At 43.1% G+C, this 23,383-nt stretch overlaps 4 protein-coding genes across 5 annotated transcripts; 2 read left to right on the top strand and 2 right to left on the bottom strand.

Annotated features, from left to right (window-relative positions):
- The first annotated feature begins 2,220 nt into the window (after positions 1–2,220).
- Positions 2,221–7,098, top strand: clic2 (chloride intracellular channel 2). The gene is made up of 6 exons (XM_083651613.1): positions 2,221–2,522; positions 4,019–4,128; positions 4,762–4,887; positions 4,999–5,099; positions 5,577–5,758; positions 6,280–7,098. Exons 1-6 carry the CDS (start codon positions 2,469–2,471, stop codon positions 6,439–6,441), a joined length of 735 nt encoding a protein of 244 aa, XP_083507739.1. The 5' UTR covers positions 2,221–2,468; the 3' UTR covers positions 6,442–7,098.
- Positions 7,099–7,400: 302 nt separating this feature from the next.
- Positions 7,401–8,962, bottom strand: urp1 (urotensin-related peptide 1; the record flags this gene model as incomplete). Its single annotated transcript, XM_083651837.1, has 4 exons — positions 7,401–7,432; positions 7,713–7,818; positions 8,564–8,631; positions 8,863–8,962. The coding sequence occupies 4 exons, from the start codon at positions 8,960–8,962 to the stop codon at positions 7,401–7,403; spliced, it is 306 nt and encodes a 101-aa protein (XP_083507963.1).
- A 5,055-nt stretch (positions 8,963–14,017) lies between these two features.
- c1galt1c1 (C1GALT1-specific chaperone 1) lies at positions 14,018–18,985 on the top strand. 2 transcript variants are annotated; one of them, XM_083651445.1, is made up of 2 exons: positions 14,018–14,146; positions 17,126–18,985. In XM_083651445.1, exon 2 carries the CDS (start codon positions 17,140–17,142, stop codon positions 18,094–18,096), a length of 957 nt encoding a protein of 318 aa, XP_083507571.1. In that variant the 5' UTR covers positions 14,018–14,146; positions 17,126–17,139; the 3' UTR covers positions 18,097–18,985. The 2 variants fall into 2 exon arrangements, with proteins under 2 accessions (XP_083507571.1, XP_083507570.1); XM_083651444.1 differs by having other exon boundaries at positions 14,035–14,146; positions 17,122–18,985.
- Positions 18,986–19,362: 377 nt separating this feature from the next.
- Positions 19,363–23,089, bottom strand: mcts1 (MCTS1 re-initiation and release factor). The gene is made up of 6 exons (XM_083651446.1): positions 22,921–23,089; positions 21,611–21,763; positions 21,413–21,510; positions 21,151–21,284; positions 20,207–20,274; positions 19,363–20,109 (listed from the first exon to the last, which is right to left on the bottom strand). Exons 1-6 carry the CDS (start codon positions 22,929–22,931, stop codon positions 20,028–20,030), a joined length of 546 nt encoding a protein of 181 aa, XP_083507572.1. The 5' UTR covers positions 22,932–23,089; the 3' UTR covers positions 19,363–20,027.
- Between the last annotated feature and the right edge of the window lie 294 nt (positions 23,090–23,383).

The following is a 23,383-nucleotide window of genomic DNA, read 5'->3' as shown; positions in this document are numbered from 1 at the left end:
ATCAGTTGTTGTCATACCAACCAAACACTGACAGATAACACATGAGAAGCCAAGAAGTTCAGCAGCGCTGAACACAGGGTGAGGTTATTATCAATGATTAAATAAACGTAAAGGCCCTTAAATTAGTGTAAAATCCCATTCATATCCGAAAGGAAATGTCAGTACAGTGACAAATTTTTCCTTATAACTCCATGATATGACTATGTTGGAGGTGGAGGAGAGGCAGACAGAGTTGACGGGAATGTGTGAGTAGGGAGATTTGGAATTTGATCGCTGCAAAAGCTTGAGCCGTGATGACTTCCCGGCCTTTCTAGGCAAAATAAGGAGGAGACTTTCTTTTCTACATCTGTGTTTGCCTGAGCTACATTTACTGTGCTGGCCAACTGTTATTCACTGAAGTTCCAGGATTTGTTGGGAGTTTTCAGTGTGAACTGTTTGTTTTCCACCCTCCCTCTCAGTGATGTAAATTCCCATCATCCACTTGGTCAGATAATTAAGACCAGATCAGAGGATATTGTAGTAGACCCATGTGTCTGTTTGTTTTCTTATTCTCTTGTGAGGTGCTCTTGCATAATTATGGTCTTACCCCATTCAGATGGTGAAGGTGATTATTTCTTGAGGCATGTCCACACTTAAGTATGGGGATTTTGCTATTCACTTTCCCTTCCCCTATTTCTCTATCTATCTATAAACGAAACCATAATGAACTGCTGCCCAACTCCCCAAGGGACATGTGGTTCTAAGTTGAAAGTAAACTATATCCATTCATTCATTTATTCATTCATTCATTTACCCAGCCATCTTTACTAATTATTACCTATACTTAGAAAAAAGTATGTTTATTTTTTATTCCTTAAGAGCAAAGGGCTACAAAGCTTTGGTTGTTGAGCACAAATCATTTTGTTTCTTGATACTGTCTCACACTTTATCAGCTAAAAGTAAAACTCACCTCCTTCCCTTTTTATTCACCATGGGCCATGTAGGGGCTTCCCTCACCCTGATGCAATATCCTGTTACAATCCCCTCATATTTCCATTATTATTTTACAGAAGGGTGACTATACCAGGCTGGACCAATTTTACATACACAAACATAATCTGAATGCAGAAAACATTGCATGACCAATTTCAACCTCCTAAAGACAATAGTCTGTATTTATACAGTACAATAATCTAAGTATCTACTTCTAATCTAGGCTAAATAAACTAAAAAATAAAATACATTTTGAGGGACCATTTAGCTGAATCATCATCAGTATATAAAAGGGAGCTAGGGCTGTTTCTCTGTCTGTCCCACTGATGTCATAAATTCACACACACGAGGCTATAGTTCAGTGATGATGTCACTGATTACATCAGTGATGATGTCATCAGTGATGATGTCATCAGTGATGCCATACATGTCATTGTGACATCACTGATGATGTCATCAGTGTGTGACACACACACACACACACACACACAAGAGAGACTGAGGGAGAGGGAGAGAGAGAGGGGGGGAGAGAGACTGGGGGGGGGGACTGAGGGTGAGAGGGGGAGAGAGAGAGGGAGACATTGCGCGTGTACCAATGGGGAAGGCGAGGCCATGCAGCAGCTGAGCTGCGGGCGAGGCTGCTGCGGGCGAGGCGCGCATATGCGAGCTGCAGGCCGGGCGAGGCCACGAGCCCTATCACTTACAAATGCATAGAAACATGGAAAAGTACATTTTAATTATACTGTGGGGGGGAGATCTCAATGTTTCTGATCAAACAAAGAAAATGTATGAAAGTTCAGTGTGGCTGAACAAGAAAAATTTATAAGCTTGATATGTTCACGTTCTGATTACATTCCTCTAACCAAAGTGTATATTCAGTTAAACAGATGTGGAACTGAAAGCTACTTTTTAGCCACAAAATTATATTAGGTGTCTCTGCTGGTTCCCTGTGGCCTTCAATACACAGTAGACACTTTGTAGTATTGTACACGCACAGTGTTGAGGTGAAAAGTATTCCTATAATCTATAATGCCATGATCATCCATATCTAAAACACCCCATTCACCTGTAAGAATGAGTGTGTCCCAGATGAATTGTGTGTGTTTTGAGTCACATGGTGATATCAGAATACAGTAAGTAGGACCTATTTTAAGCTCTCCTGTTAGCTTTTGGCACGGGGTATATAAGAGCGTGTACCCCGCCCATTCTCTGGATCCTCCCTCTCCCCTGACTTGTGTTCAGAGCGATAGTCACCAAGGAGGGCTCAGACAAAACACAGCAGCAGGAAGGTCTCACACCTCCTTCTGGCGCCTACATCAGCAGAGACACACTTGACTCCAGAGCAACAGTCAAGTACACTTACTCAAGGCTGCTCTTATCGCTTTCCACTCCTGCCCTGTGCATTTTTACAGAGAGCCACTGACTTTGGTTCAGGTGGACACTTGTGGGGAGAAGTTATTTGGACTTGGAGGGGAAGGAAAACTTTTTGGGACGACATGGCACTGCGACAGGACTCCGATAAAGAGCCAAGCATCGAGCTGTTCATAAAGGTCAGTCAATTTAATATTCTTCCTATTAGCTCAATTCTTTTTTCACATCATCTGGAATAAATCAAACCAATAACTGGCAAGAAGAAGGTAGATTTTAACACAAGAAGCAAAAGCCAGTTGCACTCTATTATTTGTAAATGTGCTGCAAATAATCTGATTACATATAATCAAAATATGAAATACCCATTTTGTCTGTCATCTGACAAAATAGATGTAGACAGACACTGAGATTTGCTGTGTGCTTATCAGTACTGAGTATTGTAAAAGGACAGAGATCTACAGTACTTTGCTGTGTATTCAGTCATCAATCAGAGGACAACTCTCTTTGATGGGCACCATCCACAGACACCACATGATGCTACAGATGCCCATGTGTGTGCAGCCCTATAGAGTCAGAGAGGGTTTTATCAGTGAGACCAGACAGCAGAGGAAAAGTTATCATCACACACCCACAGAGAGCAGGGAGATATTGGCCTCAAGCCTGACCCAGACACACCCACACACTTAAACACACGCGCACACACATAAACAAACACACACACACACACATGTTTCAAAAATATAATTTTTTAACGAGAACACACAGTCACTCATAGGAATTCTTATTTTTCCTTACAAATGTACTTTTGTTTATTACATACACAAACTGAAACTGAAATAGAGAAAAATGCCTCGGTCTTGAGGGGAAAAACTAAGCTTTTCCACTTATCAAAAGCATGAGAATCATTTTATTCTCCAGATACCATAACAAAACAAATGTGTTTCAGTGACATCAGTGCAGAAACATATAAAGAATTAACATATCACTGTTTACTGATACATGATAGGTCAAGTGAACCTCACACACAGAAAGGACAGTACAAGGCATAGATACAGATACAGATAGAGACAATACAGATCACTCTGTCAATATAACATTAACACACAGTCACAAACAAACAGCTTATTTACAACATATCAGAACAATGCTGAAGCCCAGGCAGGTGGTGTTTTCACCCGACTGTGCCGTTGTGTGTGTGTGCGTGTGTGTGTGTGTGTGTGTGTGTGTGTGTGTGTGTGTGTGTGTGTGTGTGTGTGTGTGTTATCTTCCTCTCCAACACAATGCCTGCTTTTCCTCCCTCTCCACAAATCCCTAAAATATCCCAGGCACGCCTATCACACCAGATATCTTTTGTTTACTAGCAGAGGAAGATTAGGGAGGTTGTTTAACTTGTTCATCAGCACAGGACGATTCGGGAGATTGCGATTGCTTCATTGGCTAAAATAGGCCATGCTATCTCATGATCATGAGGTGTGTGTGTGTGTGTGTGTGTGTGTGTGTGTGTGTGTGTGTGTGTGTGTGTGTGTGTGTGTGTGTGTGTGTGTGTGTGTGTGTGTGTGTGTGTGCGTGCGTGCGTGTGTGTGTGTGTGTGTGTGTGTGTGTGTGTGTGTGTGTGTGAATTGCATTGTCATCTGAAGCCTGACACCTTTCTTACTTTGCTTTTTGTGTCTTTCAGGCTGGCCATGATGGAGAGAATGTAGGAAACTGCCCCTTCTGCCAAAGGCTCTTCATGGTGCTATGGCTGAAAGGAGTCAAGTTCACAGTGACCACTGTTGACATGAGGAAGTAAGCACCCCTCCTCTTGCACACACCCTTCCTGACCATCTGGCTGCAGGGACTTTCACAAAGATCCCTGTGAAGACGTTATTAGGAGAATTGAGATGTTCTTCAGAAAGCCAACCCATTTCTCTTCTGTTAATATAGAGGCGTTACTCATGCGGTGCAACAGAGTTGAAGGGAGGAGCTTGTAAACCCAAAGCATCTGAAAGCGTAGCCTACAAAGAGCCTCTGTGTTGCTTTCGGACAAACACCTTTTTTAATTGAGCCTTTATTGTGTGAATTTCTCAGGGCTTACTGGTGAGCAAATAAGATCAGGGAATGTTGAAAGGATGCTGATAATCGAGTGATTCATGCATGGGGCCCTTAAATAGCCAAACACTCCCAACCCTGTGTGTTTTATTAACTAAATCAACAGCCAATGTTGAAATCATTAATCCGGAATGCCGCATTTGATTTTGACAGCCCAGATAACCGCTGCATTCACTGAATCCAGAACGCCACTCTCAGTTTTGACATGCTAGATAACAATTGTACTCATGTGTGACATGGCACCACTGAGTGATTGTGATTGAGTAAATCAGCGAGATGCTTATCCTTCTCTCTCACCGCCCTGTCTCCATCTTGCTCTGTGTCCTCCAGGAAGCCAGCAGAGCTCAAGGACCTCGCCCCCGGGACCAACCCTCCTTTCCTCCTCTACAACGGCACCCTCAAAACAGACTTCATAAAAATTGAGGAGTTTCTTGAACAAACACTGGCCCCTCCCAGGTACTGTGCCCTTATAATCACTAGCCCTACATACATTATGCTGGAATGTGAATTAGAAGCGTATTCCCTTTAAACAAGCTGACTCCCAGGCTCCTCCTGTCTCGTCCCCAGGTATCCTCACCTCAGCCCGCTCAACAAAGAGTCCTTTGACGTGGGCGCTGACATTTTTGCAAAGTTCTCTGCTTTCATCAAGAACAGTCCAAACAACAGCTGTAGGTTTGGTTTCAACCAATACTTCAAATACATTAACCAGTGGTTCCCAACCTTTTTTGTCTTATGTACACCTTGAGCTGTTTTGCCATGTCAATAGTACCCCCTCACTCATGCCTGTTGATGATGCTCCTAAATGTGTTCTATAACTTTTAATGTAATTATGCAGATGTACAAGTAAATCCATACAAAATATATGTTTCACTGAACTGCCGGTGTTGGTGGTGGCTTGGTCTCCATATCAATTATGTCATGACCAAAAGGAATCAGCAAGGCAGCAGTCACAAAGCCCAGCGAAGACCCAAAAACAAAATTCAAACTACTATAATACAATGTTCAATTTTGTGATGATATGAAATTATAAAACAATTATATTAAATATTCACTTAGTATGTGATTTCTGGAGTGAATTGCAAAGTTGTATAGCAAAACACTACAGACCAGCATCTTTACATGTCCCTGTGTTTCTGTCTTTCCAGTCCATGAGAAGAACCTGCTGCGGGAGTTCCACCGTCTGGACCTCTACCTGAACTCGCTGCTCCCCGAGGAGATCGACCACAACTCCAGAGAGAGCTCCACCGTCTCCAAGAGGAAGTTCCTGGACGGCAACCGCCTCACCTTAGCCGACTGCAACCTACTGCCCAAACTGCACGTCATCAAGGTGAGACAGTCACTTCAGCTGGCACCTGAACTGTGCAGAATATCCACGTTTGTCTAATCTTCTGGTAGCCTATAGTATAACATGTTGTTTTGAGTAACTGCAGGACTTACTGTATATCATAATACAATAATATATGACTGCTCACAGGTAGCTGGAAGAAGCAAAGCAAAGGAATAGTCCTAATCGCCTGAAATGGATCAGGCGTAGAAACATCAGCCTGCTGGTGTAATACTAGGCTAAGCCTTAGACTGGTCTTAGACTTTAATTAATTAATTAAGACTGCTGCAGAGTAAGATGATGATTTATTTAGAGTTAGGAAAGTTAGTTGCTAGCTAAGAACTAACTAAGCCCGAGTTCAAACTTGCTACGCCTGATTTAAGAACTTAAATCTGGCATATTGTCAGATTTAAGATATACCTATCTTCATGCAACAATGCATCATTATGTAACCTGGTGTATTTCATGTTTCTCAAAATACATGAAAACATCACATGTTGATCGTCTTTCCCCCTCCTTTATAGATTGCTTCCAAGAAGTACTGTGACTTTGAAATCCCGGCCCAGTTCACAGGGGTGTGGCGGTACCTCCAGAACGCCTACGAGAGAGAGGAGTTCAACCAGACGTGTCCAGCCAACATCGAAATCGAGAAGGCTTACTTGAGCGTGGGCAAGAAGAGGAATTAAAACAAATTCCTTCCACCACCGTCCATGTAAAGATCTCTTTCTGTATCGGGTGCTGAAACTGACAAGTATACAAATTCTGACAAGGACGCCTAGAAATCATTCTGTATTCTGCCTTACAAACCCCAATTGTATTGTATTGACTATTTATTCACAGTCATTCTACTGAAAAATGGTATTGTTATGCCACATTAAACAAGGCCACATGTGCAATTAACCAGTCATCTAATTTAGAATTTTTTGTCTATAGTGTAAATATATATATTTTTACATGTTGTCTATGATCAAAACACCCTTTATTAAAATATGTATGATTATGTGTGAAGAAACCTTCCCAAACAGTTCATTCATTTTTAATTTTTATTTGAAATATGCAACATACATCTGTATCTTATGTACAATAGACATACAGTAATCTTATTCTGTTTGTCACTCTAATGCAAAAAAATACAAGTTTTAAGTCGTACTATTGTGTGTGTGTGTGTGTGTGTGTGTGTGTGTGTGTGTGTGTGTGTGTGTGTGTGTGTGTGTGTGTGTGTCTGTGTGTGTGTCTGTGTGTTAGTACTATACTGCTCCCTTGTGGGGGGAAATGAAATAAATTCACCCTGACTTCCATTGCTCTACAGGTCTCAAACATGAAATTGTGTATTTGATTCTGTAACTCTTCATGATATGGATTGTTTGTGCTATATTGTAACACAATACAATACAGATTTCATAAATTAACTTTTTCCAATCAGCTCATGTTGTATTCAAGTTTATTTTCAGCCACACAAAAAGACCATTTTCCAACTTCAAAAATATATTTTCTATTGATCACTTTTATTCTAGATTACATGTATAAAACAATGTTTGGTCTATAAGGGGATCAGTTTGATGAACAAAAATGATGGTGCAGATGAGTGAAGGCGTGTCCAACCGGGCCGAGTCGAAATTGCACAAATCTTCCTGTGACTGCACTTCTAGTTGGTCACACAGTATTTCCAGAAACACGCTGCCAGGGAAACAAAGAGGGCAAAATTAGAGATAAGACTGACAATCTCGTCATTAGTTCCTTTAGTCATTGTGTCCTACTTGCATCCTGTTCAGCTGTAAGCAACTTGTCCTACTTTTTAATGGCACAGGCCTTTGATAAACATTGCGTTACAATGATGCGAGCTCAGATATCAAGTTAAGCATTGTTATACTCTCACATGCTTTGATTGCATCTCATAAAGGGGTGTGTATAAGAAGGTGTGCCACCCACCGGCTGGGTGGAAAATAGAATTTCTCACCTCTCTTGTTTGTTTTAGGCAAGTTCTGCTCTGATCTGACGAAACCCTGAGAGCGAAGCTTGTCAGCCGCTGCCAGCTTCAAAACCACTTCTTTGAAGTCATCGACCTGAAACAAAACATAATAATGTTGCACATTGATCCTAGAGCATGCTCCTTCGATGCCATAAACACCTGGCATTAACATGCGTTTTCTGCCATCAGATTGCAATCAGATTGTGCTTGACCACATTAGCCTGATTTCATTTACACCTAGCGTTAACATGCGTTTTTCCTTATCCAGATAACATCCAGATAATTTATTAACACCCAAAATGGTTGTCCTCTCAATCCACATACAGCTGCTGTATCCAGATTGAGAGGACACATTGCATTTACACTTGTGTTCAATGTGTACACAATGCGTCCCTGACCACCTCCGGAGGTGGTTTGGCCGATCAGATTGCAATCCTTCTACAATGTGTCTTGAGGGCGTTTACACCTGGCATTTCAAGTGGTCAAGTACAATCAGATTGCAATCTGATGGCAGAAAACGCATGCAGATGTAAATGGCCTCTTAGATACCAATAGGCCTACATATCATTGTCATTAGGCTTACCACGTTAGCAAATGTATTCTGTTGTGCTGAATCTTTTGCCACTTAACGGGAGAGGGGAGGAGAAAAAATATTAATGTACCATTACATCATTATGTTAAAATATGAATGAATGAATGAATGAATTAATGAATGAATGAATGAATGATGTGAGTAATCTATCCATGCAACCTGCTTGTTCAATCCAACAGTTTTTACCTTTATTCCAGGAGTCTCTCCCTCTGTTGTGCTGTATCAGTAGAGGATACAGATTATTCACCTCTCTCTGCTCAGCCGGAGCAGGACTTTCTCCATCCTCCACCTCTGCCACTAGTTTCTGTATGAAGTCTGCTGAGACAAAACACCTGCCTCTTATCATTCTGTCTTGACTTCTGTAATATCACTGCAGTCAGTGAGAGACCGTTGTTTTGAAATTCAGATATTTCAGTATTAAATCAGAAAGAGTAAACATCTCAGTGTCTCTAATAACAAAAGGTCATACCCAATTAAAACCTCAAACTGATCCACCAATGTGAATCAACATTGTAAAAAAAAGAAAAATCTGATTTTCTTTCTTACCTGCCTGTGGTTCTATGTTGGAGTCAGGATATAGCGGTAGAGCATGTGTCCTTGCAGAGCAAATCACAGCTAACAGGTAAAGCAGTGCTACAGGAAGCATGGTGACGACTAGCTTGAGACGGACAGATTTGGACTACCTCAGCTAGGCTGAGAACTTCACTTTTATATCCTGCTTGGCTATCCATCACAATCTGATCAATACATTATCATCACACCCAGTCTCATCCTTAATGGTTTTGACGTGATGGACCGTGATGGACGTCATAGACGCAATTCAGGAGAGCCTGTCAATTCACCCCAGGCCTATCTCTGCTTGTACAGGGAGACCTAACAAATGTTGACTCTCCAACAGTAATCAGGGGCTGTCCAGCAGTGCTGAGATGCTTTATGTCTGACTCTGTCTCTTGTGCGATGGGCTGTTCATCCACATGGTAGAAAAGCATGTGTCATCGCTAATATCTGAGATCTTTGTGTCAGAGTTTGTTGAAATATGTTGCTGTGACTTGGTTCGTGTTGAATGACTATTAGAGGCTGCTGTCTCATGGGGAAATCGAGTGAACCTGTGCATTGGAAGAATCACCTTTTCTGTAAGACAGTATTTGCTTGTGAAACATAATAACCCTGTATTGTTTTTTTATCTCTAGTTTTGGACTGATTTTATTTATACTAACCAAAGCATAGATGCCTACCATCTTTTATGTAGGCCTACGCTACATGGTGCCGCACCACCCTTTTAAAATGTGAGTTGCACCTAGTAATAAAAAGCTGACCATTTAAATGGCACAGCAAGCCTATATTATTTGACAATTAATTCAAGATTTCAAGATTTTTATTGTCACTCCGTAGTACAAGTATCACGTGCGAAATTCTTGTGCTGTAGACTCCGTTACAACATAGTGCAAAAAATAAAAATAAATAAATAAAAACAAGAGGCAACAAGCAATAAAGCAGTAGACACACCTGTGGCGTATTCACTGCACATATGTGCAAATGGCATGAACATACTTTAAACATAATTAAACATAACAACATTCTGTTAGGTGCAAGTAGCATATACCTAATTAAACATACTATTGAACATTAGTCATACATGATGGTAGCAGCTGCAGTGCGGTACAGTACGGCTACTACACTATTTGTATATGTTAAAGGAGAATTTCGTTTTTTTTTAACCTGGAGCCATTTCCTGGCATTAATTATGATTTGGCCACTCACCTAGCGATGTCTGCAGCGTTTCTGGGCGTCCTAGCGTTGTTTTGAGATCAATATCGTCCAAGTCAGTCGTAAAATGGAGTTGATTTGGGGCCAAGTGGTAGCCTGTATTTCCTGCATCTAAATAGCTATTTTTCTTCCCGTTTTCGCCACATATCGCCGTAATCTGATCCGTCAACATCCAGCCGAGTGTTATTTCACCCCAGGCTGTTTCCTGGAGTGCACAGGGATCAAATTACCTCAAACGTAATCTAGGTCACCAAGTCTCGTGAAGTCCCGCGATACTTTCCTGTCGACTGGCCAAATACAGGCAGGACGCTTTGCGGTCGTGGTTTTAGCGTAACCTATGTGGGGTTTGGCGTAACCTATGTGGGATTCGAAATAACGAAGGTTATGCCAAAGAAACTGTCCCTCAAGCGATTTGTGCATGCTCTTGGGACCCTGTATCTCCTCCCTGAGGGTAGCAGGGAGAACAGACTGTTGTGGGGTGGTTTGTGTCTTTGATGATCTTCAGGGACCTCCTGAGGCACCGCTGGTTGTACAGATCTTGCAGTTCTGGCAGCTCACATCCTGTTACGTGCTGGGCCGCGCGCCTCACCCTTCTTAGCGCCCTGCGGTCCATGGTGGTGCAGTTCCCGTACCAGGTGGTGAAGCAACCAGTCAGCAGGCTTTCAATGGTGCCTCTGTAGAAGTCCCTGAGGATTTTTGGCCTTAGCCCGAATTTCTTCAGGCGCCTGAGTCCGTGTAGTCGCTGTTGGGCCTTTTTGACAACAGTGGCGGTGTGGTTGGCCCATGTCAGGTCCTGGTGGATATTGACTCCCAGAGACTTGAAGCTGTCCACCCTTTCCACCACTGTGCCGTTGATGGTGATTGGGGGGTGTGCAACCCCCCCCCCCCCCCCCCCCCTTCTGTAGTCTACAATGATCTCCTTTGTCTTGGAGACGTTCAGAGAGAGGTGGTTGTCCTGGCACCATTGTTCCAGGGCCTCCACCTCCTTTCCGTAGGCCGTCTCGTCGCTCCTGGAGATCAGCCCCACGACCGCTGTGTCGTCTGCAAACTTCACGATGGTGTTCGAAGTTTGAGTCGCCACGCAGTCGTGGGTGTAGAGGTCATACCAGAAGGGGCTGGAGACGCACCCCTGTGGCGCTCCTATGCTGATGGTCAGTGGGGAGGAGGTGAGGTTGCCCACTCTCACCACCTGGCGGCGGTCTGTTAGAAAGTCCAGGATCCAGTCACACATTGCTGTGCTTAGTCCCAGATCCTTGAGTTGCTTACCAGCCTGGAGGGTACTATGGTGTTGAATGCTGAGCTGTAGTCCACGAACAGCATTCTCACATAGGTGTCCTTCCCCTCCAGGTGGGAGAGGGCGGTGTGGAGGACGTGTGCTACTGCATCCGCTGTGCTCCTGTTGGGGTGGTATGCGAATTGTAGCGGGTGGTGGTCCAGGGGGAGTGTGGGGCGGATCTGTGATATAACCAGCTTTTCAAAGCATTTGCTGGCTATGGGCGTGAGGGCTATTGGGCGCCAGTCGTTGAGGCTGGTCACTTTCTGCTGTTTGGGAATGGGGATGATTGTTGCTGTTTTGAAGCAGGAGGGAACTTGCCGGAGGGAGAGGGACTGGTTAAAAATGTCTGTGAATACGCCTGCCAGCTGGTGTGCGCAGGCCTTGAGGACATGCCCAAGGATGCCGTCCGGGCCGGCCGCCTTGCGTGGATTGATACGCAAGAACGACCGGCGGACTTCATCCTCGGTGATGGTGAGGGGGCGGTCCGGATCTATGGGGAGGGGAGGTGGGGGTTGTGGTTGTGGGTGGGGGCGGGGAGGGTGTGAGTGGGAGGGGGGGTTGGTGGTTAGGTGGGAGTGGAGGGGAGGTGGGGGAGGAAAGGAGTGGGGGGAAGGTGAGGGGGGTTAGTGGTTTGGTGGGAGAGGAGGGGAGGTGGGGGAGGATAGGGAGGAGGGCACTGGGTTAGATAGGGAGGAGGGCACTGGGTTGGATAGGAGTAATTGATTACATGGTTAATCCTTTTATCTCATAAAATCTCAAAATGTAATAGGAAAGTAAAATGCAATTGATTCCAAATAAACAAGAAAAATAAATAGAAGAGCTTTGTTTGTTCTATGATGGTTTGGGCTGCAGGACTCTATCAAACAGAAAGGTCGCTAATATTCTGCAGATGAGGGGTATCAGGTTATTATAAGGTTGTCTCCAGGGCTCTCAAATTGTTGTAGTAAACAACATTTGATACATAGGGGGGGGCACTACAGTGATATTTTATGTATTTAGGCCTTCACACTGACATAGACATTGTGACGTCACAATGGTTCAAGTGATGTTATCAGCGCTATAATTCACATGCTCCTCGGAAGCTCCTACTTACCAGCTCTTGGTTGGAAAGAGCAACAAACATGGATGTCAGAAAATATGGTTGTTTTTTCGTGGCTGGTATTTTCTTACCAAAAACAAGTAGTGGGTCATTATCTTAGGCATAATGTGCAACTACTAAAAACAAGCACAATTTGCTATTATGCCAGTGTGTTACTGATGACATCACTGATGGTGGCATCTGGCTGCCTGGCAAAAATATTGCCAGGCAGCTGGCTGCAGGCCACTGATGACGTTGTTTGGTAAAGCACTTTGCCTCTCTGTGTATGAAATAAACTTGCATTGCCTTGCTTTAAACAAACCTGAGCAAGAATCCGATTGAGCATTTCGGATACTTGCTCAGGGTTGTCAGTAAGCTTCCTTCCTTATCAGACATAGCCAGATGTAGGCCGGCAGCTAGCTGCCTGGCAAAAAGGACCAGTGCACCCAACAAGCGCAAATTCGCTATTATGCCAGCCAGGCAGCATGTGTGTTACTGATGACATCACTGACGTCATACGTCATCTGGCAAAAATTGCCAGGCAGCTGGCTGCCGGCCACTGATGATGTCATTTGTCCTCAGGGTTGTGAGTCAGTCAGCGTTCCGATTGATGTCATACTCGTTATATGCCAGGCAGCATGTAGGCCTATGTTACTGATGACATCACTGTTGACCTCATCTGGCTGCTTGGCAAAAATATTGCCAGGCAGCTAGCTGCCTGCCAGCCACTGATGACATAATTTGTCCTCAGGGTTGTGAGTCAGTCAGCCTTCCAAGTGATGTCATTCGAGCAGTTGTGAAGTCATCAGTGATGTCATCACTTTGAGCATTTTGAGGGTTGACTAACTTTTGAGGTTTGTCAGTCAGTCAGCTTCCTTCAGACAGAGCCAGATAGGCCAGTCTGGCAGCCAGCTGCCTGGCAATAAATGATAGCTACGTATGAACAGAATAATGAAATATAGCCTATAACTTTTTACAATTGGTGACACGGACCCCATACTTTCCGCCATTGTTGTATTCCCGAAACCTCACGCAACGTCACAACTCCGGTATCACCCAATTTCCCACTCGTAATTGGAGGGCCATCCCTGTTCATGTGCTCGCAACTCATAAATATGATATATCCAAGGAGAACATGAATGCAGCATCGCATATCTGGTCGCGGTTATTGCTAATTCGCACTTTACTTTACTATAACCCATCCATAAATCATGTTTATTATAGTCTAGTTTCCAAATATAGGCATAAACAAGGATATTAGACATACCAAACACATAATAGCCTAAACATTGATGGAGACAATACTGTAGTATTGTTATTTTATTGATGTATAAACTGGACAATACAGGCTGTGCGGACTCGTGCCATGGCACCGTGGACAGTAGCTCAATTAATTTTTGGCAATCAGTTTTTGGCAGCCAGCTATAAAATCACTTTTTGGCAGACCAAAATGTTCTACATCCATGCACACGCACGCGCACACACACACGCGCGGCTCCTTTCCTCCAAGCCTTCGCCATCATCCAAAAAAAAAAATCGCCCACAGTAGAGTCACGTGCATTTTGAACCCGGAAGTTGGTGGTGTTTACCAGACGTCAGCTAGCTGGCTGATCTGAACAGGAAAAGTGGGAACTGGTTAGTCAGTCTATGTTGGTAACACGTTGCAAAGAGAAGAGAGGAGGCGGCAGCTTTCAATTACATCAAATAAGGTTCAGTAAACAAGTTATTGCATGTTATTAGCCTAACTAACGAGACTGCGCTCGCGAGTTGTACATCGTTAGCTTACGCTTGACCAGCTGATTTAGCCGATAATGTATATATCCCAGCTAGACAAAATTAATGTCAACACTCGCTATAAATGTTACACGACGTCACGACGACGTGGTGGTCTAGTAGTTTATTGTAGTGGGTAGCCTTTTTCACGTCCCACCAAATTCGCCCATTTTGTATCTACAAGACAGTCAGGAAGTAACTCGGGTGCAAGCAACATTAACGAGGGCCCGGATCACCTAAATGGAAACCCTTATTAATGTTCTGCTTGCACCTGTGTTACTTCCTGCATTTTAGACACAAAATGGGTGGGAACTGGGAAGTGAAAGAGGCTACTGTAAATTTCAGCTTGGAGTGAGATTTAGTTCGGGGGGGGGGGGGGTTCTTCTCTTTTCAAATAATGATAGTGGCCTATAAATATGTATCTTTGTTTACTTTTACTTTTGTGGTAATTCAATAACAGACGCAATTTTCAAAAGGTGATAATTCAAAACCAGAGAGATCATCATCATCAAAACCTGCCTCAGTGCAGATGGATTCATCAACAGTGAAGAGTAGAGCCTGGTATAAAGTTGTTGGTCATATATATTTGTGCATCTGTGGTGATATAATGGCGATATGACCATCTATAGTGTTTTCTGGTGTTTGGGAAACGAAATCACTGAAGTGAAAGTTCTGTCACAAAGCTATATTGTTAAATATACTTCTATACTATACTGCGTATACCTGCGTATCATGTAGACTACACCACTGAACGGCACTAATAACAACACACTGCTTGAGGTAACGTCAACGTTACTGTCACTGCTCACATATTTAAACTTTGAACTGTTTTATATCCAGTCAGTGGTCGTCACTTGGTCTTCAAGATTCGAGAGATTTTACGTAACGTTAACTTGGTCACTTTCTTTTATACTGTTACATTTCTCTGTAGTTGTTTATTGCACATTAATTAACACTAGTGTCCGCTTGGCTATGCGGACATGCAGCGCCAGTGAAGTGTTACACTAGCTGCAATCTAGTCTCGCTTGCCAGACTATCTCCACACTTTGTTTCGCACTGTAACTGTACCAGTGCAGGAGAGTCTGGCTCAACTCACTCTCATTCTGGTATAGCGGGGGGAAAAGCTGTTATCTTTACAACCATCCACCGAAAGTACCAAGCAGGCCTGCTTTATTGCACAATCGAAATCTTTGACAAAACTTGCCTTTTTCAGCATGTAGGTTGTTAGCTTGCTAGCTAACGTTGTTTCACAGCGACGGAGGCATTTGAGAGCAACACACAGGGAGTGGAAAGGCCTTTAGCCCTTCGCTCCGACTGAAATGGTCGGAGCCAATGGCAGAGCTTATACCGCAGCCTGCTTCCATTGAGTCAGACTAGCTACAGTACAATCCTACTAACATTACATTGGTGGCGTGTCTGTCTGTTTGTCCTGATTTGTAAGTTGTGCCGTTGCTCCGATCGGATCCAAAATTTGTCAAAACACTGGGAAATGTGCCCGTAGGGGGCACTACAGCAAATATTTTACGCCTTGACACTTACAGAGCCATTGTGACATCACTGATGGTTTCACAATATCTATGACCTATAATTAATTAGTGTAGAAAATGGTCTGTAATGGCCCACCATCAGGCCTGTTCTTGGAGCAATTGACGCCCACGAACCAACGCGCCAACGACGTAATGATGATGACACCGCCGTGACATCATCGATGATGATGTCAGAGTTCACCTGTGAGGTCATCAGCGATGTCAGACGGTCTAGGCTGACTGTGACGGCAGACGTGACTTTATGAGGTCACCGATGATGTCATACCTCCCCGGACGTTGTGACATCACCAACGATGTCATACATCGAATGTGGGGGGGTATATAACAAGGTGTTCTGTTATGATATGTATTCTTGGTCCTATGTTTCCCTTTCCGTATACGATGTATACTGCTTCTGCCTGATATTCAATAAAGATCGCCTGAAAGACATCTCTGTGGTTCTAACCGATCACTGCCCGTGAGCCCTTACCTAAGATCCAGCACACTTCACACTTCACCCAAGGCAAGCACATAAACTTCCTTACAAACTGATCCTTCGAGCCGGATCCGAGGACTTACGTCAGGTGAGCTCGCTCTGGGTCCGGCACCCCACCCACCAGAGGAACAATTACTTCCCCAGCGGTCCGAAACATCCACGAGTAGTCAGGGGCGGGTCCCCCTACACTCCCAGACGTTCCACCAGGGGGAGGAGCTCATCCGCAGCCACCAGGAAAACCGACTCCCTGCTCAGGTAGCCCAGGCAAGGGCCGATGTAGCCCAGACAAGGGCTGAGTTCGAAGGACCAGCTCAAAGGACCAGTTTGTAAGGAAGCTTATGTGCTTGCCTTGTGTGAAGTTGCCGGATCTTAGGTAAGGGCTCACGGGCAGTGATCGGTCAGAACCACAGAGATGTCTTTTCAAGCTTTAATGAAATATCAGGCAATAGGAGCAAGGCAGAAGCAGCGTACAGAGCTTACAGATTGCAGGAAGGGAACATAGGACCAAGAATACAATACATATCATATCATAACAGAACAACACCTTTTTATAACCCCCCACATTCGATGTATGACATCGTTGGTGATGTCACAACGTCCGCGGAGGTATGACATCATCGGTGACCTCATAACGTCACGTATGCCATCACAGTCAGCCTAGACCGTCTGACATCACTGATGACCTCACAGGTGAACTCTGACATCATCATCGATGATGTCACGGCGGTGTCATCATCATTACGGGCGTCAATTGCCCCAAGAACAGGCCTGATGGTGGGTCATTATGGAGCATTTTCTACAATTAGCATATAAAGTCTGTGACATCATCAGTAGTTGTGTTAATAGCTGTATTTTCTTCTGTATTAAATTAAAAGTCTTTGTTGCTCAGACAGCGCCTGCTGCCAACATGCTGTCAGAGGGAAGCTCCTTCATGAAGGGGATGCTCCTGGGAGGCTTGTGCTGCCTGGTATTGTCGCTCATCAGCAGCTTCAACCCCGGCACAGAGTCCAACACGGAGGACCACCATCACCACCACCACGTCATGGCTGCCAGCAAAGATGAGCTGAAGCGCCTTACTGAGACTCAGATGGAGGAGCTGACTCACCAAGTGCAAGTCTATTGCATCATCATGGTCGAACCCAAGGTCCTGGTTTACTGGGCGACTGCGAAAGACACCTGGAGCAAACACTGTGACCAGGCAGTGTTTTACAGCTCAGAGTCATCCAAGGCCCTTGAAGCTGTAGATCTACAGGAAAAAGATGAGTGGGCCAGGCTGCGTAAGGCTCTGAAGCATGCCTACGACAATGCCGGCGACCTGCGCTGGTTTTTCGTGGCGCGACCCACCACCTTCGCCATCATCGAGAATCTCAAGTACCTGGTGCTCACCAAGGATCCCAGTGAACCCTTCTACATCGGCCACGCCATGAAGTCAGGGGAGCTTGAGTATGTGGAGTACGCAAGTGGCATTGTGCTAAGTTACGAAGCTCTGAAAAGGCTGGTGAATGTTTTCCAGGATGAGGACAAATGTCCAGAAAGAGGACGCGCCCTGTGGAAGCTGAGCGAGGAGAAGCAGCTGGCCGTCTGTCTCAAGTACACCGGGGTGTTTGCTGAGAATGGGGAAGACACACATGGGAAGGGCCTGTTCAACAGCAAGAGTGTCGACAGCCTCATATCTGACAGCATGAACAAGAACCCCACTAACGTAGTGGAGGGCTGCTGCTCCGATATGGCAGTCACGTTCAGCGGGATGTCGCCCAACCAAATGCAAGTCATGATGTTTGGTGTTTACAGACTTCGTCCGTATGGACACGATTTTAACGACCTGTTACTGTTTCACCCTCCTGATGGTTCAGACAACGACTAGTGTCACATTCCTTTGACAACCTCTCATTTCAGAGACTGCTTCTGTGATGGCAGGCCTGACTTTTAGATGGTTTTTTTAGGCTGTTTGTAAAAATAAATAGATGGGAATAAATAGATGGTGGGTTGGGTGGGAATATTACTGTTATATATTTTGTACCTTTTGCACTAAACGAAACGTGTACAACGGCCACCTCTGTGTAGTGTGGGTAAACTAAACTGAGTTAATTGGTAGTGCAGTCCTTTGAATGGATTGCATTCTCATTAATTGTCTCCACACATGAAATCTGTTTGGTTACACCCCTCGGTGACAATAAACATTACATGTGGCGGTAAGTTTGAAGGATATTGCTACTCTCAAAAAAGTCTCTCAACCCCATTTTGACTTTCTCTTTTCACTTAAAGGTTTAAATTTGTTCCTCATAGGTTCCAACGGAGTAATAAAGGTCTAAAGGACTAATAAAGTCAATGTGAAAAGCTATTTTTCCTAACAAATGTACTTTTTGAATATACAAGGTTTCTATTGGAATTTGGAAACCACTAATATATTCAAATGATTGTCACCATTGCAATAAAACGTATTGCTGATTTAACTTTATTTTTTGTAATAAAAGCCTGATTGACTGGAAACATTAATGGTACATATTCCCAATTCTCACTGCTAGGTTTGTTAAAAGGTTATGGGGATGAGAATGAAAGTGTGCTGAGCAAAAGGACCAGGGACCAGTTCCACAAAGCACCTTAGGTTAAGATTTCCCTTAGAGTCAGAGTTAAGGTGTCCATAAAATAGAATCGGCTGCACAAAACACCCTTAAATCTTCTCCATAAGGTTAAACATTTTAAGGAAAACATAAGCACAAGGGTGTTTAATGGTGTTTTGTGCAGCCGATTCTACTTTATGGACACCTTAACTCTGACTCTAAGGGAAATCTTAACCTAAAGTGCTTTGTGCAACTGGGCCCAGGGGTTCAAGAGAAACACTGTTGGTAAGTTGTAATGATGGATAATTTGCCATGCATAATTGTAAGTGTTTTTGCTAAAGGGAAAGCTTTGAAAAATTAAGAAACTAATGTGTTGCTATTTTTAAAGCATCGTGAATGTATACTATTCCAGATTTACCATGGTATTATTACTGTGTTCAATTCTGCCATGATTACTGGTTGCAATGCTAACCACTATGTTGTTGTGACTTAACACATGGATGCTAATGTATGTGGTGCTTAAGTGATCTATAGCTCTGCTGTTGGGTAAGACAAAACAAGTTCTGAAAGATTGAACAAAAGAACTTTATTCTCATGTGTGGATGCTCGTGTATTTTTGGAAATATGCAGTGGGGTTATAACAGGTGTTGAGAGCCAAGAGGCCATGTAAACTCAAAAACAAAGCAGCCTTTTCCCACCACCTGACAGCACCCACAAATTCATGTTACACCTGCTGACAGGAAAAGGCAGCAGAACAGGTCTGACGGTCCTGCCTGGTGACTCCACCCTGCCACTCCCTCAACTACTGTGGACTTAATCTGCTACAAGACACCGACATGTTTGATCATTTTGTCTGTACTGAACTATATCTCACTCTGAGAATACATGAAAACCTTACAAATCACAGTATTGCCTGAAATAAATTTGCATACAATCCCCCTTATGTGTAGCATTTGATTTATATTTAATTAAATCAGTGTTTCAGCAACTTGATGACATTGGACTAAAAGAGCTCATAACTCAGCTCTGTGTTGTATCATCTTTAAACCAGCAGCACTGCAAAACAACAGATTTAAAGCAAGATTTTTTTTTATTTGTGCATCATGGCGATTGATTCAAAGCCTCCAGCAAGTTACACAGCTAAGTCCATAGGTGTAAACAATTGACTGGCAGCTCATGCCTCGCTGTCAAGAGCTCCACGCTTTCAGAGGGGTGTTGGGCGGTGCCGATATCATCACTTATACGTCTTCATGTGCCACAATCCGTCATTAAGATAGTGAACATTCTCAATTCCGATTCCCTTGTTGACTTTTTCTCTGTTGACAAAGCAGAAAAACAAAACGATTTTTAACCATCATGGAAGCATCAACCACAGTTACTAAAATGTATTGTTCTATCAAATTTAAATCTTACATGCTTTCTGCAGACATCTTCATAACGCCAACACAAAGTGCATGTTGTTTCCCCTCTGCCATTATGGCCTGTAGCGAGTCATTAAAGACAAATTCATACAAGTACGATGTGAACTTAAACGTACACAGCGATATGCATACAAAAATGAACATCTTGAAACTTATCTAGAGATGCTAGCAGAACATATGTTCTGAAATATTTCATACTGGAAGCAGACATAGATGAATGAATATGGCGAGACGGGGGGGGGACTTTTTTTTATGACATGGAAAATGTATGCAAAGAAATGTGTTATATGTACAGTATATTGTGTGGAAATCAATTTATACAACTGACAACAGCTAAAGTGTATAGCAGGTTTGGGTTCAATTCATGAATGGACATTAATTCCAATTCAACCAAGGAATTGGAATTGAAATGGGGGGGGTCTACAGGAAACATTAACAGTAAGCTGAATTTAATTCTGCGATTCCCCCCCTACCACATAGCTGAGATTACACACATGTAATGTTGTGTAATATATGTAATAGAAAATGTGTTATATATTATCAATACTGAATGTCATAAAAAAAGGTACCCGTCATGTGATATTTTATACATAACATGAAATCATACTATATACATTATAACTTAATGTCTTTTATTTTATTCATTATATTTTATAATGTTTATCAAGCCAAGACAGCATCTCTATAAGTGGAATTCAATTCTGTTTCCTTACAGCTGGGTGACATTCCAATTCCAGTTAGTAATTAAAGAAGTAATGGCCTATGCTAGAATGTATCGAGGGACATGAGGAGTAATGATTGGTTGGGTTTAGGCATGGGGAGTGATGATTGGTTGGGGTTAGGGTTGGATGTCCCTCCGGGTGATCCATTCTAGCATCAACCAGAAGGAATCAATCATGCAAACCCTGGTGTATAACATCATGGATAGAAGGATACGACTACTGTGTCTGCGGCAGCTGGGTAGAGTTTAGCGCCTGGTGATGTCAGTCCAGGGCACATGATGTTGGCTCCACTTAAGACAAATTTAATGGCCCCTTTGTCTACTTGCTGGTGTGGAAGAATGAATGGATCTATAACATTTAAACAAACGAGGAGAAAAGAGGATTCCATATGAGTGTGAAGAAATCTGTGACATACAGAATCAATGTTTGTGCAAAATTGCAAATACAACCGTCAATCAATCAGTCATCAATCTTACATTTATGCAGCAGTCTGAGAGTTGGGTAGAACGGTCCTTCTCTCTGTCTGAAGAAAAGCAGTTCTCCATTCACTGTCAAGATTTCAATGTGTTCATGGCTGTAGGGAGAATAATGGAAAACATGTAGACAGCATACAGGAGATGATCCATGACACAAAAATACATATAGTGTAAGAAAGATCAATTGAGAGATTATACCATCTCACTATTTTGACAGGGTCCTTTTTTGGCATAATGTGGTTGAGCCATGACTCGATATCAGGAAACTGGTCCAACAGCTGATTTTTGATTCCTTTGATCACTGACGTTTTCAGCTGAATACAGTTGGACACGTTTTCCTTCTCATCAAATCTGAAAGAAGACAGAGAACCACATCACAATGGAGAGGATGATGTCACACTCTGGCTGACATCACAATGGAGAGGATAATGTTGCACTCCAACTTCAGTAGTGAGGTCAGAGTTCCTGCATTCAGTGACATCACAAATGGCATCATCAGCAGTGTTGCGATGCCGAGTAACATCAACACGGTGACCTCATTGGTGTGACGTCACAAAGAGAAATTACATCATTACGAGATGTCGCAATGAGAGATCCCGATCCGACATTGATGTCATCTGTAACATCATTGTAGATCGCTTCCTTACAACCAGCCAGATTTTCCCAACAAAAGGTCCTTCGAGCCGGATCTTCTCAATGGTGATCTTCCTACAGATCTTCTCAACACTAACATTAGCTAATGTGCGACTCATGCTGTTCAACCTCTATTTAAACAGATAATACAGAGGAGAGACTATCAGTTTATTTCTCTGTAACCAATGACCATGAAATGTTTCAATTTGATCTGATGCTAGACCTACAGAAAAAATATTCAAAAACAAATCATGACCAAAGGCTGAGTGAGATAAGACACATCGTTTCAAAATGCAGTCTTAAACAGACTTCTCATGTTGATTCCCCTCAGCTTCAACTAAGAACAGGTCAGAGATCTGCAATGGTTACACGTCTCAACTGTGTCAGTGAATGAGGAAACACCTTATTCTGTTTGCAGCACATCTTCATTTTCAATACCATTTGGCTCTTGATGACGCAAGATTCAGATTAGAGACTTGCTTCTCTGATCCTAGCTTTATTATTAGAGAATTGTCCATGTTCAGAAATGAATTATTTTAACGTTAGTTCACAGAGACGACCCTGTGAATGACATTTACCGGTATTCTAGGTTTTGACTGTTTTAACATCAAGAGCTACAATAAAGTTGACTTTTGTGGTCGGGGAAAGTCCTAATCCGGTAACAGTGCAGTGGAACAACAGACAAAACTTTAGCAATATGATAGCTAATGTTAGCCTGTCTCATGAATTGAACGAAGTATTGAACAAGCTAAAATACACCTAGCGTTAGCTGAAGCGCGTTGGCTAGCCAGCTAACGACGAGCGATGACAACCAGAGTTAGCCACCTAGCTAGCTAATGATAGATACAACAGAGAAATAATTGAACGCTACGTACTTTTTAAACATCCTCGTTGGTCGCCTTTACCGTATTCTCTCAATTGTCCCAAGGCTTGCCCGCGCGCACTATGCCAGACCGACTATGATAAACACAAATGAATAAAATGCAATTCATGTATCAAATAATTCAATTGCACGCTTGTTTCGCAGTGGAGGGCCAGGGTAACGTCATTTTACGGCAGTTGTTCGCGTCATACGGCAGGTCAAGTCCAATTCGAGAACTTCCTTTCCTGTCATAAAGATGTTCTTTCAGGGGGAAAATGGTAAGCTTTGTAAAATCACACCACATTTTATGTTCCACATTGACAGTTTACAAAATTATTAACTAAGAACCATTTGCATCGCACAGTCCGTTTATAGGCGTTAGTTAAAGCAGATGCATCTTTGGTTAAAGTCTGGGCAGAGTTTGTGTGTAGTAGGGGGTCTATGCGCATAAAGGTTTCACTTTGTATCTCTGGTTT

This window comes from Poromitra crassiceps, assembly GCF_964638095.1.
Source record: "Poromitra crassiceps genome assembly, chromosome: 15".
Lineage (NCBI taxonomy): Eukaryota > Metazoa > Chordata > Actinopteri > Beryciformes > Melamphaidae > Poromitra > Poromitra crassiceps.
This window is presented reverse-complemented; position numbering and strand designations above follow the sequence as displayed.